Source organism: Xenopus tropicalis, chromosome 2, assembly GCF_000004195.4.
Source record: "Xenopus tropicalis strain Nigerian chromosome 2, UCB_Xtro_10.0, whole genome shotgun sequence".
Lineage (NCBI taxonomy): Eukaryota > Metazoa > Chordata > Amphibia > Anura > Pipidae > Xenopus > Xenopus tropicalis.
The window spans coordinates 41,611,276-41,626,689 of record NC_030678.2 but is presented as its reverse complement, the minus strand read 5'-3'; the positions used below and the strand labels follow the sequence as shown (position 1 = coordinate 41,626,689).

The 15,414-nt window shown below is 42.2% G+C and overlaps 1 protein-coding gene across 1 annotated transcript in view; it reads left to right on the top strand.

Annotated features, from left to right (window-relative positions):
- The first annotated feature begins 989 nt into the window (after positions 1-989).
- vps37d (VPS37D subunit of ESCRT-I) overlaps positions 990-15,414 on the top strand; it is a 31,772-nt gene continuing 17,347 nt past the window's right edge. The window contains exons 1-2 of the mRNA XM_004911761.4: positions 990-1,325; positions 10,351-10,522. Of these exons, the coding sequence (XP_004911818.2) occupies positions 1,080-1,325; positions 10,351-10,522 (418 nt within the window). The 5' untranslated portion in view covers positions 990-1,079. The remainder of the gene's footprint in view (positions 1,326-10,350; positions 10,523-15,414) is intronic.

The window sequence follows — 15,414 nt, the reverse complement described above, 5'->3', positions numbered from 1 at the left end:
CCCGCAGATGTTGGTTTTGGCTGTTAGAGGGATGCAGGGAGCTGTACTGTAGTTTATCATATACAAAAATACAGATTGCTCATCCCTGGACTTTTCCATGCATTCCTGTGGCAGCCACACTTGACCATACACAGTGGCTGTGGGATGTGGCTTCCAGCATTTGGCAGTGTGGGTGGAACCAGAGGGGACAGAATATGTCTGGGCCGCTGCTACTGGAGGAACAGGGGTGAGGGCAGGAATGTAAGGGGCAGGTTAATGTACAGTTTATATACCTGTATCCAGTACCAAGATGTCTTGATTTGGGGGACCTTAAATTGCTGGAGAGCCAGGAACTTTCATCTACACTTCAATCTTGAAATGCCCATGTAATTGTCTGCAATTTTCATTTTTTTCCCCATATTATTAGTTTGTTTTACAACCAGATACATGTGGGTTGCACTATAAATGACAACAGAAGTAGCATGTGATCTTTGCTGTAAATAATCTGATTTAGTGGGATTGAGTGTAAATGGCTTAAATTGCAGTTTTGCCCCAGAAGTGTGGCGCTAACATGCAAAAATGTGCAATACTGATTAGGAGCAACTCTGGATATTGATTGGTAGTTTATAAGAGGTTTACAATGCCCCTTATATGATATGAAATTCTGGGATATATTAAATATAATAGAATTATTTCATACCTTTTTGTGAATACCTGCTCTTATACTGGAAAGTTTCAGAAATGGTTCTCTAAAATCACTTTAATTGCTAAGAAAAAATAGCCTTTATTACTTTCTTTCTGGCCATGAATGAATAGGACCACTACAATAACTAATATGTCATGAATATACAAAACATAAAAAAAACCCATTATATATATATATATATATATATAAAATAAATATATATTTATTTGCGAGGAGGGTGTATATTTAGCACTGTGTATAGGCAGACACAGCTCCAGGCGGCAGCTATTATACTCCAAGCTGGACACATAGCGAGGACTCGGGGCGCCCTCTACTGGCCGCTCCGGGTATTGCACCCCCCCGCTGCAGACTGCGGGGACCGCGGGTATTGAGAGTGGACCCGGAGCCCGGCAGCATGAACCCGGGGAGCCGCTCCCATTCGTCCCCGGAGCAAGAAAGCGCTAAGCCGGGTGTAACGCGAAGCCACACATCCTCGGAGGTCGGTAACTCGAAGCCCGCCGCACGCCCCGATCCTTCCTCGGAGGCCGGTAACGGCGGCTCCAGCCCATCGGACCGGTTCGGGGCGCTGAGCACCGAGCAGCTCCGGCAGCTCCTACAGGACGAGGGGAAATTGCAGCGCATTGTCCGCCTGAGCGAGCAGGTACCGGATGGGCTGTGTGCCATTGGACTAGATAGAGGTGTACAATACATGTATGTGCTCGGATGGGGATGCTGCCTGTGTGTGCAGCGGGCATAGACACACTGACATGGATGTGCATGGGCTTATCGTGTGTGTATTGTGTATGTGCTGATATGTGCATCTGCCTCAGGAGATATAGTGCAGCTGCAGACCCTGCCTGTTGAGCTTGGAGCTGCCATACACCCCATTCTCTGAACAATGCACCCCTATCCTATACATAGCTGGCTGCAAGGTGCTTGCCTCCATATACACCCAACAGCCTTTGTCACCCAAACACTGTGCTGGGCTATTCATGAACAGGGTGGCTAGTGTTGGCTTTAGTATAGGGCACCAGGGATAGCTGCTTGCCCTGTTAGCAGCATTGGCCTGGGCTTTGTATTGTTCATAGGTGCCCTGTATGGCAGGGGAGGCATGGCCACCCTACCCGTAGAGGCTGCTGATGAAAGAAATGGAGCTGCTTTGTTTAATAGGCTTTCCTACTACGCTTTATAGGCTTTCCTACACTATTGGATGGAGGCTGATTTTACCTGTGGCTCTGATATCCAACCTGTGGCCCTCTGGTTGTTGGTGAACAACAATACACTGATGCTGAGAGTTGCAGTTCCAAAACAGCTGGAGGGCCACAGGTTACAGGTGCCTGGCCTGTACACACTCCCAAATGACTTAACACACTTTGTCTGAATGGTGCCTTACAGGTGCCGCCTCTGTATCCTAGGGATGTATGTGCTGATGTGTGTGCTGCAGGCCTGCTTGTTTACCCTTTCATGCCGATGTCACTAGCAGCCCTTATTGCTACTCTGCCTGCCATATACAGACACTTTCATGTCAGCGTTGTGTTGTTCCCTATGTGCATCCAGCTCAGACAGGTCCATTTGTGGTGTGTGTAGGCAGCACCTATTTGCCTTGTTTGTAAATAAGCGGTGCCATTAGCAACCACAGATGCTGCTGTATGGATCTCAGGGAAAGCCGTCGCAGATATCATCCTTTAGGGGGTTTTTCTACTTATGTGGAGACTGTTCATCCTCTCCCCTTGTGTTTGCCAGGCCTAGATCCCTACAATGCCCACAATGGAAGACTCTCCCCACACCTAGTCTACGTGCAGACCTTGCATCACCATGCACCTTCCTAACAAAAACAGTCTGGGATGGCCGTCCGGCCGTGTGTTTGCTAGGCAATGTAACGTGGCCTTTTTTTTCCCTTTTGTCTCTGCACAAATCCCTGGCATCATTTGTATCGTGATGAGCTAAAGCCTTCTCTAAGACACAGCCACATAGTAACATCTGTGCGTGTTTATATGTATGGGCAGAGCTTCCAGCAGCCACAGACCTGTCTCATCCATACGCTGGGCCTGTACCACCCACATATCCTTCTGATTACACAGCCTGTAGCTAGGGGAAAGCTGTGATTTACTCAGAACCTGTAGCGTCTTTGTGATGCATCTGGCTCAGGCCTTCCATCGACCCAAATATATACGTGAAGGCCTTGTGAATATTCTGTTAGCCTTTATAGGCACGATACACCTGCAGCACAGAGGGTCTGCACATTGCCCAAGCTCCATTGCAATGGATTAGCCCATCAGTATTTGTTATGATACTGCAGGCCTGCTGCTGCTTCTGCCTCCTATTCCCTATGATGTGCCAGTGCATAGCCTTTATTTCTCCCTTTGTTTGGCCCACATATCCTCCTTCCTTTCTTTATTAGCAGCCTCCTCTCATTGTTTCATACCTTACCTATATTCAGTGTCTGTTGCTTCCCAAGATTATTCTTCCATTTCCATCTTTGTCCTCTTGACTCTTATTATTATTACACTCTTTTTATTTAAAATTATATTTCAATTCATTTGTGTATATCTTTGCACCCTGGCTATAGGGCTTCTGCTTGTTGGCTTTTGCCTGGCACTGCTTTTGTTTTATTACAAACTGTGTAACTTGGTTCTGATGCAGCCCATAGTCACAACACTGGATTTTCATAGTCACGGTCAGGTATGATTTTAATATACTATATTCTGTAACTGAACAAGGAATGGCAACCTGCTGCCATCTAGTTGGGTTACTAAAACACCAAGCTACCTGAGATGGCCATCAGTGTTATCAGTTGAGTTTATTAAAGGAGAAGGAGAGACAAACTCATTGGGTGTGCCAATTTAGGCATCTCCTAGTGATTCTACCCCAGGATGTGGTCCCTCTTTTTCCAGAGTATTGTTTGCTGAGCACTAGGCTGACATCTTTTTCTTGTCTTCTAGTTTCCTCTATTGGGCTATGGTGAGCGCGTGTGCAGTACAGAACTTTTTCCCAAACTTGTGAACTGCGCATGCTGCCTAACAGAATTAGTGCAGGGGACCCCAAAGGATGGGGAAATGTTTGTGGGGTAGTGAGTGACTAGCATGACAGGGGTGCTTAACAATTTTGCAAACCCTCCTTGATTTTTAATTTTCCTTCTCCTTTAAAGTAGTGATCCTCTATGCACTATCCCCTTTACACAAGGAGATTCAACAACAATCTGCAAAATTGGCCAGAGAAATGGAGAAAGTGTGCAAGAAGCAAATGTGGGCAAAGGCCCCTTATCAGTTAAAATTGATGAAAACCCCCAAAATTAGGGTGATCTTCTTAGCACTTTTCGTAAATACTAGGATTTTGTGTCTGTGAAAGTCAGTCAGCAACCCTAGGGTTAGACGACTATACAGGAAGTGCGGGGACAAGTGCAAGACAGTGCAAGGTGGCCAAGGCTGCTTTAAGACTACCCTCAAGCTGGACAATTTACAAGGTTCTCCAGTTTGAGGGTAGTCATGTCTGATGTGCAAATGGGGTCAGATGTGCTGTACTGGACCAATAGCATGTTGAGTAGATAAACTGTAATCATAAATACCTGCTTTTTAGAAAAATAATTCTATTATGAACATTTGTTGTAACAGAAAGTGAGAAATATGATGGTTATGCGGAGCTCAGTGGATTAAAATGAGAGGTCTGCCATATCCAGGGGATGGAAGGTGATGGTGGGCCCCCTATCCGAGTGGGCCCGTGGCAATTGCTCTTTTGCCCATTTACAAAAATATCGCTGATGGTGGGCTAACTAATGCCACTTTCCAACCAGTTGCCCCAGGCCCTGAAAGAATGCAGAGTGTTTGAGGGCTGTACATGGTAGGGGCTCCTTTTTATTTTTCTTAATGTTCAGGCAAACACTACTGCTCCTCTTTACTTTCTCATCAGCATGCAACATCCACTGGCCAACATGGTATATCATCTGCAGGATACATTTTCTAACCTGTCTGATTCCAAACCCACTGATATTTATAATATAATGATATCGGTTTGTAGGTGGGCCCCCATACACATACCAATCGTACAGAGATATTATTGATGAATGTACGGCCAGTGTTCAGCAACCTTTGTCCCTCTTTCCTAATCCAACCAGTGATGGTGATACTGGGGCATACCTGCAAGAGATAAACTTGATGGATATTTGTCTATTTAGCAATCCAACTATACTACATTCAATGGCATGACTTGTACGCTAACATCATCCATAGGACTAATTGGCTTTCTGTACATTATCGCCTTCCCCACCCATTCCCTGCGCACATCCCGATACCAGAAATTCATTGTATCCTTTCTATTAAATATTATGCTTTGAATTACTGATAAAATTCACCCTGCTGCATTGTTGTTTATGCAGTAATGGAACTCTTTCAACTTAGAATGCACCATGATGCTTCAGAGAGGCCATATTAAAATCAAAAATCCCCTGTAAAAACAGGGAGAGCATGTAGGAAATATACAGAGTTAACATTGTTAGACGTTCTCTTAAGCTATGTTATTGGATATCCCTAAGGCAGTCTGAAGCTCATAGTGAGCATTTCACAAGCTGGAAGGTTCCCAGGGACCAATGGATACCTACCATATTACTAGATGCTAATTCTCTATGTAATAGATAATGATTTACTTGTAACCTCTGCCCTTCCAACAGTTGTCAAATTACTTTCATAACTTTGGAGGGACAGCAGGTGGGCATATGTGGTATAAATAACAAATACCAGTTATTGCATGTATAGTTTTACCAACACTTTTTCTGGCAAAGGACCTCCTGTGAGGCAATTGTCTATCTACAACTGCCGTTTTTTGCCCTATTCTAAAGTGTTTATGATGTTAAAAATTCAAGGACTGCCTATACATTTACATATAATATACTTTTGTGCTCCACTTGAGAATGCAGAGCCTCTATTTAAGTGGAGGCAACTATGTGTGTATGTTTGGCTAGTACCATCTATAAAAGTAAGTGGCTGTATGGCAGTGGATATGTGTGTTTGACTAGTACCATGTATAGAAATAGGAGGCTGTATATCAGTGGAGGCAGCTATGTGTGAGTCTGTTTGGTTGGTGCCATGTGGAGAAATAAGAGGCTGTATATCAGTGGAGGCTTCTTTGTGTGTATGTGTTTGGCTAGTACCATGTATAGAAACAAGAGGCTGTGTGGCAGTGGAGGCAGCTATGCTGAGCCCTGTAGAGAATCCAATACAAACCATCTGTAACAGGAGCTGCTGCTGGTAAGTGAAGGCTGCTTGTGAATCTGTGTTCCAAAGTGATCCCTGCATAGTAGCCGCAATATCTGATGCAACAGTGTGGCTACCATGGGAAACAAATATGTCAGCAGGCGCAGGTGCTATTAACATCGCTGTTTTCCCCAACAGGATTGGGTCAACTGGAAACCCCAGTGTTCGTGGGTCTTAGGGCAAAAAATAAACTAAACATGTAAACAGTTTAGAATTGACACATACCATATATAGGATATATACATTTCCTATGCAATGCAGGACTCTTACTGCCAAAAAATACTAGAAGCTGGTTAGTCAGAATTATCCATAAATGTGTGTTTTTGGGTTTCGGGGGCAGCTGCCACATGTGGCCTGAGTTCAGTTGTATTCTTTACACTGGCCATTCTCTCCTTGCCTTATGACTGAATGGGCACTGATTGTATTTGTTACAATTGTAGAGAGAATTCAGATAACAAATGCTAAGCTAAACCCCATATTTAATAAAAAACACAGTTTGGGAAAAATTTAATAAATTATCTTACTTTTGCTACTTGTCTAGTAACCCATAATCAACCAATCACCAGGTATACTCATAAGCTGTTTGAAAACAAAACATCTAATTGGTTGCTAGGGGATACTAGATGTGGTTAGACATAAAGGGCTCCTATCAACCTAAATTTGCTTCCCCCACCAGAGGTACCAGCTAATAGAGCCCGAACTCCAGTTGGGGGAAACAGCAGTTTTAAAAAAAGACTATTGGTCCCCCCAACCATAGTGCAGGCTTTATTAGCCCCCACCTCTAGTGGGGGAAGCAATTTTAGGGTGATAGGTGCCCTTTAAGTCTGCCCACATCTATGGTATAGTTTAAAAATACTGACCTGCATAATCCAAACTCCTAGCAATCAACTCTGGATGTTTTTCTTCTGCCAATTGCTCAGCTGGCCTATGCCCCCTTGGTCTGCCCCACATGGGTTGTCCGATGAGTCTGCCATTGTTGGCACATTATATGAACATGGGAACAGAGGATAATAAAGGCAGCTTAATCACTAATGCACATCTTGGGATCAGTGGCATAAAATCAGGCCCACAGGACCCCCTACCACTCTTTTCTGTAGATCCACAGAAAGGGGAATTAGCAAGCAGTATAGGGACTGTGGCACTAGAAGGAGCAGGGATCATTGGTCCTTTCTGGGCGTTCTGTGTTACCGGACTCCTTGCTAGTTACACCGCTGCTCAGATCTCTAGTAGCACCAGTCATAATATCTCTGACTCTTGTACTGTTCTGCATATTTACCTACTTCCTTCAGAAGCAAGGCTCCATTAATACATTTTATTACACCTCCTTTAAAAGGCTGTACTATAATAATATCATTGATCTCATGTGAAAAGATATTTTTCAGCATCCACAAATACACACAGGGAATATTTGGCAATATTATTGTGCTAGTGTAAAAAATTGTCTAAAATAAATGGCATATTTATATAACTAAGTTGTTTACGCAAGGCAACTACAGGCTTCTAAACCATGCATATGTCTTACCATATGTAGAACATATGGCAAAATATATGCATGGTGCAGTAAAATATATTCATGGTGGTTTACATTAAAGCTGGTAGGACAAAACTTACCATATTCCAGGGCCCTTGAAGGGGAATTGTAGCTTATATGCATTAAATTGTAGTAATGCTTGTTTAAAAAATCTATTTAATGGATGGTTTATTATTTATTGCAGTTAGCACTCATGCTGTGAGTCGCTGCCAGACCTGCTCTGTCTGATCCCAGTCTGAGCCAACAATTTGCAGTGCAATTCTCACACATAGCAAGGTTGGCTTATTTGCAATAGGAAAATAAGAGTTTGGTTTAGGAAGCACACTAATAAACCATTTGGATCTCAAACACAAAAAAAATAATGTAAGCCTTTGGAAAGAATGAGTGATTACCTGTGTTCATCAATTGGCAGGAAAAATAGTGAAAGATAAATTGAATTGATAGCCATAGGTAAAAAAGAAGTAATTCTGTGTATGCAGATTTCCCCATAGCCTCCACTGATTTGGATAGAAGTTAGCCTGAACTGTAATGGCTGAATCTCTATAGACAGAGTTAGTCCACAGTTTCATGCACCTCAGTGGTCAGTGCAGTTCATGTGGCCCATAAAGGATTTCATGAAGCAGTTTCATGTTAACCCTTTATGCATAGCCTTGGTATAATGTGTTTGTTTAAAGGGTATAAATCCCAATTTTTTGTCCTGTATTCTGACAGTTACTCCGAATCACACGTATCATGCATCAAGTAAATGTTATGTTCAGTTTTTCTGGATTTTTCTGGGTTACCTTACTTGTGCAGATGGCAAATACTTTTCAGTCATTTTTAGACAGCTTTATGCCTTAATACCTGCCAAGGCTGGGACCAGTATTACAGATTTTGCTCCAATGTAATAGCTGGTAAATTTGTAAGCCCCTGGCCTGCCCAGAATCTAGCGGAAATCTACCCTTTTTCTCTTCCCCAATACTCCTAGAGTTACCTGTGATGTCATAGCCCTGCCCCTTTCATCATATACTGTAGTCTGTGATGTAGAAACAGTCCAGAAACTTGTAGACAACAATTAGCAGTTATCATGTACTTGTCTTGTACAATATGAACAATGTAGACAACCAGATTTGTTTGCTCTGTGTTACTGAGTCAGGCTATGCTTGGTTCTGTGTAGTTTGCATTAAGGGGGCACTAAGAGGTTCAGCAGAGTGCATAGAACTGCTACTTTTTCCTGTTCATTGAAAGATATTGTATGCATAGACATTAGCAGCCATGAATATCCTTGGATATCTATCCTAGATGATAACATCATGGCCATGGCCTGTACTCCGCCCATCCTCATACTTTTCCTTGCAAGGTGTAATTGTGTGCTTGGCTGGGACCCTTAACTCACAGATAGGGTTGCCACCTGCCCGGTAATTTACTGGCCTGGCTAGTAAAAATAATGCCTCATAAAGAAGAAATCTAAAAAAAATGGTTTGTTTTTTTTTGGAAAGGGTGGCATTCCTGACCCTAACACTCCTTAAGTGCAGACATGTCACCTCACAGATTCTTTGGGCATCAACCTGAATTGCAACCCCTATTTCACCCATTCACCTGCAGCAGGGGTGCCCAGACTTTTTCCCCCGGCAATCTACTATGGCTCCTCCCTGCGTACATACGCAGTACAGCATACATACGCATACCCAATAAATGCACCGCATTTCCGCAACTCCCGGCTTAGACGTGGCCCACCAGAAATCCACGTGGGATCGACTGGGGGACTGCCCCCCGACCTACAGTAACAGCCCAGTCACCACCCTAATAATCCAATGGAAAATGCAGTTGAATTACCTTAGAAAACAGGCAGCATAGGACAAAGCTGGGAGAATTTTTGGGGGTGTGGCCAGAGCATAATAGGGTGTGGCTAAGATACACCAGATAAATACAAATGCTTGGTTGCCATTAAAAGAATTACACCAGATAGCTTTCATTTTAAACATTTGTGTCGCCATGATATGATTTAATAATCAACATTTCTTGTTACAATAGTAATAGCAGAAATCGTAATTAAAATGTGTGCATAATTAATTTCTAAATCAATTAGTGGATCACAAGCCTAGCTCCCTGACTCCTGGGTCCCCTGAGATAAAGATGAAAAAAAACCCTTTCACTTTACATTGCGAGTTGTGACGTATGTTTGGAAAAAAAAGGGTCACTACAAGGAGAGACTCCACTCTGGCAGCAGAGGGGGAAAAATGGTGGTGGCATGGGGCAACATTCTGTGTCAGGCCAGAGAAAGGCTATGAATAAGTATGTTTATTCCATTATTATTTCCTAATTATGTGCTGTTTTCCCAAAGCTCAGGGTAGGATAGCCACCTTTTCTTCCCCATAATACCGGCCTTCGGGTCAGGGCGGTCCCTGGCATCATTTGAGGGCGGGGTGGGAAATGGGCGGGAAAATTGTGAATGTGATGGGGGAAATGGGCGTGGCCGGGCAGATGTGGGGGGATTTATAGGGTATTTCAAATTCCCCACAGATACTTTGCCAGTACATTTGGAATGCTGGTGCTAGCCCTAGGTTAAATACCGGCCAGGTGGCTACTCTAGCTCAGGGGTGTATTAGCATGAGCACTCCTTTTAGGAATCTTTTTCTGGGTCAGTAAATGGGGATTAAGAGTTGGAAGGGTCAGGACAAATGTTTTTTTCACAATTTACAGAAGGAGCAAGATGGGTGCATTTAAATTTCATAAGCATTTCACACACACAGGCAAATGGGTTTCCTTACCTTTATGATCTAAGCTTTCTAATACCCTGATTGACTACTGGCTGCTTCTAGTCCTGCCAACAAAAATATACCAGTGAGATATTTTTAAAGCAAAATAATAATATGTGTTTTTTGAAAGATCAGGCAGGAGTCACTGTCTCTGTCATCCCTCCCCTTTAGGTGCAATCACTTCAAGAGGAGAGGAAAGCTTCTCTGGCTTCTAACTTTGAACTTGCTCAGAAAAACCTCTCCCTTCGCCCGCGTCTGGAAACTGGGAAAGCCAACCTGGCTATCAAGTATCAGCTGCTTCGGGAGACGTGCGCGTCCTGTCGAGGGAAGCTAAGGAAGATCCGTGAGTGATTTCTCTGTTCCGCTTCAATATAGTAACCAAGTAAAGTGATGTTCTCTAAATATCATCACAACCTTTGTTTTCTTTATGAGAATACAGATTCTTTATTATAGGAATGGCACTATTTAAAGGGGAACAAACAGTAAGGTATTCTATTAAAAAATGGCATAACTAGAAGCACATAATGTTTTCATATTATAACAGAACTCTTAGTGAACCCAACAAGCCATTTTGCTGATACTACAATAGATATTGTTTTTATAATAGAGAACTCAACCCAAAATCAGTTGGGGGGGGGCAATTTGCTGACTCCAATCCAGGGTACAAGGTTAGCAATTAGAGTCACTAGTGGCGCCTAAAGGATTCTTCTATAGATGAGCAGATTTGGTCCTGAGGATCCAAGCGATAAACATATATTATTTCTCTCTACCATTAGATTAGCTTTGCCCTTGTTGCCTATTTGAAATAGCTATATAGTTAGGATACTGGGTCCCACAGGTCATTTTATTTTGGCCTCCCCTATAGTGTTTTACTGTAATTTAGAGCAAGGACTAGGGAAGCTCACTAGGGAAAATTCTAGGAACTCTCATTATTTCTCACTTGACGTAGTGATTATGCCAGGTACCAGTACTTTCATATTTTCGCACACCCATAAACCTCCATATGTAATTTAAGGCACTAAGTTTGCCCAGAAGCAGTAATTTATTGCAACCAATAAGATGTTTGCATTTAAACAGGTGACCACTAAATACCACCTGCTGATTGGTTGCTATGAGTGCACCTGGGCAAACTTAGTGCCTTTTATTACATAACCCCATTAGTATCTACATTATTCTCTTTTTATTGAATTTTATTGAATTGCTATATTAACCCTAACTTCAGAATAGAAATCACAGTCTGTGGGAGAAGTATTTAGTTTGAGTGGAGTGTATAAAAGAGGTGTCTAAAAGAGGTGTCTCAGATCTGCTCCAAGTACTGTCAGAGAGTGTTCTACACTTGATAGAGTGTTCCCCTGAAACCTCCCAGTGCCCCCCACTAGATGCTGCTACTGACCTGTCATAGTGTTTGTGCAATGCACCTAATTTTCCCCTTCTCTGTACCCTTCTGACTTAGCTGAGTACCATATCCTCCAGTTGACTGCTTCATCGTGTACATTACATCCCAGCCCAAACACATTTGTGCCAGTTAATAGTTCTTAATAAAATCATTTATGATCGCAAGCATGAAGCACTAAAATAGATGCAAAATTGAGCGTGATTTAGAGCCTTTTACAAGATACTTGTATCCATAAATGTTTATAACAATTTACAGCAGCACCAATGCATCCAACCAGCCTGCTCTGAATTGCATGCACATACACACATTATTGCAAGGGAGCCCTGGTATGACCTATAGATCTCTGCATTCATTTTAGCTATTCTAATTTTTTTATCAATCAGAGAGATTTCAAAACAGGCAGATGGAAAGAGCATATGAATAAAATACACTATAAACAATGCATTTGATACCAGTCTGTCCAAAGTTTATATCCAGTCATATACACTGCTTGTATCTGTTCCTACTATGGGGTTTTTAATTCTTTTACTATATGTGCTACAAGGTTATACCAAATATCTTCTAAAATATCTGATGCCAAATATGTCTTTAATGTGAACCACTAAGCATCATTTAGTTAGGGTTAATCTTCGGTAAGAACTTGGTATAATGGAGTGCATTTACTTAGCAAAGATTACGCCTTTTTTATGTGATATTAGCTAGATTTTTAACTCTACTTATTTTTTTTTGCTCTAAAACTTAGAAATTCAAATAAGTGCTTCCAAAAGTTAAAGGTTTGATATTTATTAAGCGCAAAAAAAAAAACTTGAATGTAAAATTCAATGGGAGTTGTCCTAGGCAAAATGTAAGCAATATTTTCGGGTCCAGTTTTCAGAATTTTTTTTGAGAGTTTGCAGATCCATTGAAAATGATGAACAGAATACGGATTAAATGCATTAAAGAGATACTGACACCAGAAATTAAACTGTTTTTTAAATATGTCATAACATTGTTTTTGCATGAGCTTTATAATTTTGCCTTAAACATATTTGGGCAATTCTTTTACATTACCTATCTGATCCCCATGTTCCCCTATGAGGGTGCTGCTATATTTGTGCAGCAGTTAGCATTAGAAGCTTTAGGCTAATGCCAGATGAGGTGTAGGGCAGATATTTTTGGCAAGCAGAAAAGCGCTTGCCGAAAATACCGCCCTACGCCTCCTACATGTGCCTGCACCCGAATAAATGGAATACGCTCGGGTGCAGGCACATGTAGCGGAAATACACATAAAAACGCAAGACTTTTAAACTCTTGCGTTTTTATGGGTATTTCCGTTACATGTGCCTGCACCCGAGCGTATTCTATGCGTACATCGGCTACATGTGCCTGCACCCGAGCGTATTCTATGCGTATATCGGCTACATGTGCCTGCACCCGAGCTTATTCTATGCGTATATCGGCTACATGTGCCTGCACCCGAGCATATTCTATGCGTATATCGGCTACATGTGCTTGCACCTGAGCGTATTCTATGCGTATATTGGCTACATGTGCCTGCACCCGAGCGTATTCTATGCGTATATCGGCTACATGTGCCTGCACCCAAGCGTATTCTATGCGTATATCGGCTACATGTGCCTGCACCCGAGCGTATTCTATGTGTATATCGGCTACATGTGCCTGCACCCGAGCGTATTCTATGTGTATATCGGCTACATGTGCTTGCACCTGAGCGTATTCTATGGGGCACATTTACTAACCCACGAACGGGCCGAATGCGTCCGATTGCGTTTTTTTCGTAAAGATCGGTAATTTTGCGATTTTTCCGGCGTCTGTACGATTGTTGCGTAATGGCTACGAAAAAATCGCGTTTTTATGCAAAAATCGTAAAGACGCCGAAAAACTCGCGTTTTTACGCAAAAAACGTAAAGACGCCGAAAAAATCGCAAAAAAATACGAAAAAGTCGCAAAATGTTCGTTTCCAATCGGAATTTTTCCAATTCGGATTCGAAATCGTGTCTTAGTAAATCAGCCCCTAAGCGTATATCGGCTACATGTGCCTGCACCCGAGCGTATTCTATGTGTATATCGGCTATATGTGCTTGCACCCGAGCGTATTCTATGTGTATATCGGCTACATGTGCTTGCACCTGAGCGTATTCTATGCGTATATCGGCTACATGTGCTTGCACCTGAGCGTATTCTATGCGTATATCGGCTACATGTGCCTGCACCCAAGCGTATTCTATTAATTTGGGTGCAGGCACAAGTAGGAGGTGTAGGGCGGAATTTTCGGCAAGCGTTTTTCTGCTTGCCGAAAATATCCACCCTATGCCTCGTCTGGCATTAGCCATAACTGACAGGCTGTAACAATAATAATATCCATTAAAATAACTATATAGATTACTTCCAATACGTTTTTTCACTCCATTATGGCTTTGTTGCCTTATAGCCTAAAAAGTCTTGGAAATAATCTATATAGTTATTTAAATTGATAATTATTATTTTAATTAATACATTCGGTGTTGGACTGGCCTACAGGATACCAGGAAAACTCCCGGTGGGAGCAGGTGTCACTGGGCCCTCTTGCTTCTATCTATCTAACCCAGGGGTCGGGAACCTTTTTGGCTGAGAGAGCCATAAACACCACATATTTTAAAATGTAATTCCGTGAGAGCCATACAATATGTTTGGCCTCGGATGCGGCAGGGCAAGCTAGGGTGGGTGCCAAGGATGCCGGATGCGGATGCGATGCAGAGAAGGACGTGGCCTGCGCTCAGCGGATAGAAGACGTGTTCTAAGGCTTAGAACACGTCTTCTATACTCCGTGCGCAGGCCACACCCTCGTTATTTTCTTTTTATTAAAGATTTGGCAGCGAGCCAGATACAGCCATCAAAAGAGCCACATCTGGCTCCCCAGCCACAGGTTCCCTACCCCTGCTCTAACCCTTTATCATATGTGAGATTTGTGAGAGTGTTAAGGGCAGTTCACCTTTAAGCAGTATGTTATAGAATGTCCCATTCCAAACAAATTTGTAACTGGTCTTCATGGAGATTTGGGGATACAAACAGCAGTATCAAAATTCTAACATGGAAATGAGAAAACGCTTTGTAAGTAGGGATGCACCCAATTTTGGGATTCGGCCAGACCCCCAAATAATTTGTGAAGGGTTAAAGAGAATCACATGCACAGTGCAGAGAAAAAGTCCAACTTCCCGAACAGCTTCCCAGTTTCTGACAAAAAGTCACTTGGTTTAACTTTTAGTATGTTATCGAATGGCCAGTTCTAAGCAACTTTTCAATTGGTCTTCATTATTTATTTTTACAAGCTTTTGAATAATTTGCCTTTCAAGCAGGGGACACTGACAAAAAATGATAGCTTTGTGAGGCTACAGCTTTATTGTTATTGTTACTTTTTAGTACTTATTATTCTATTAAAGTTCTCTACTAAAATCAGTTTTTTATACAAATCACACCCTGGTTGCTAAGGTAATTTTGATATTAGCAACCAAATAGTTAGGATCCAAATTGGATACTAGATTTGGTGCATCCCTATTTGTAAGCCTATGTTATTTCATAGAAGTAATACATAAAGGAAACCATAGGTTGAATTCATAGTGTATGGGACATCCCATAACCCATGGGACCTTGGCAGATTCATGTTAAAGATAAAATGTTTGTCAGTATTAAAATTCTGCTCTGATAGGTGGGAGCCTGGCTACCAACAATGTTATCCCATAGGATTCAGATGCACCCCTGATTATTCAGATCACATTCCGGCACCTCATATTTAGCAAATAACTAGAACTTCTTTAAATAACAGATATAAAGCCTGTTTTGCCATACGTTCCGAAAACTGT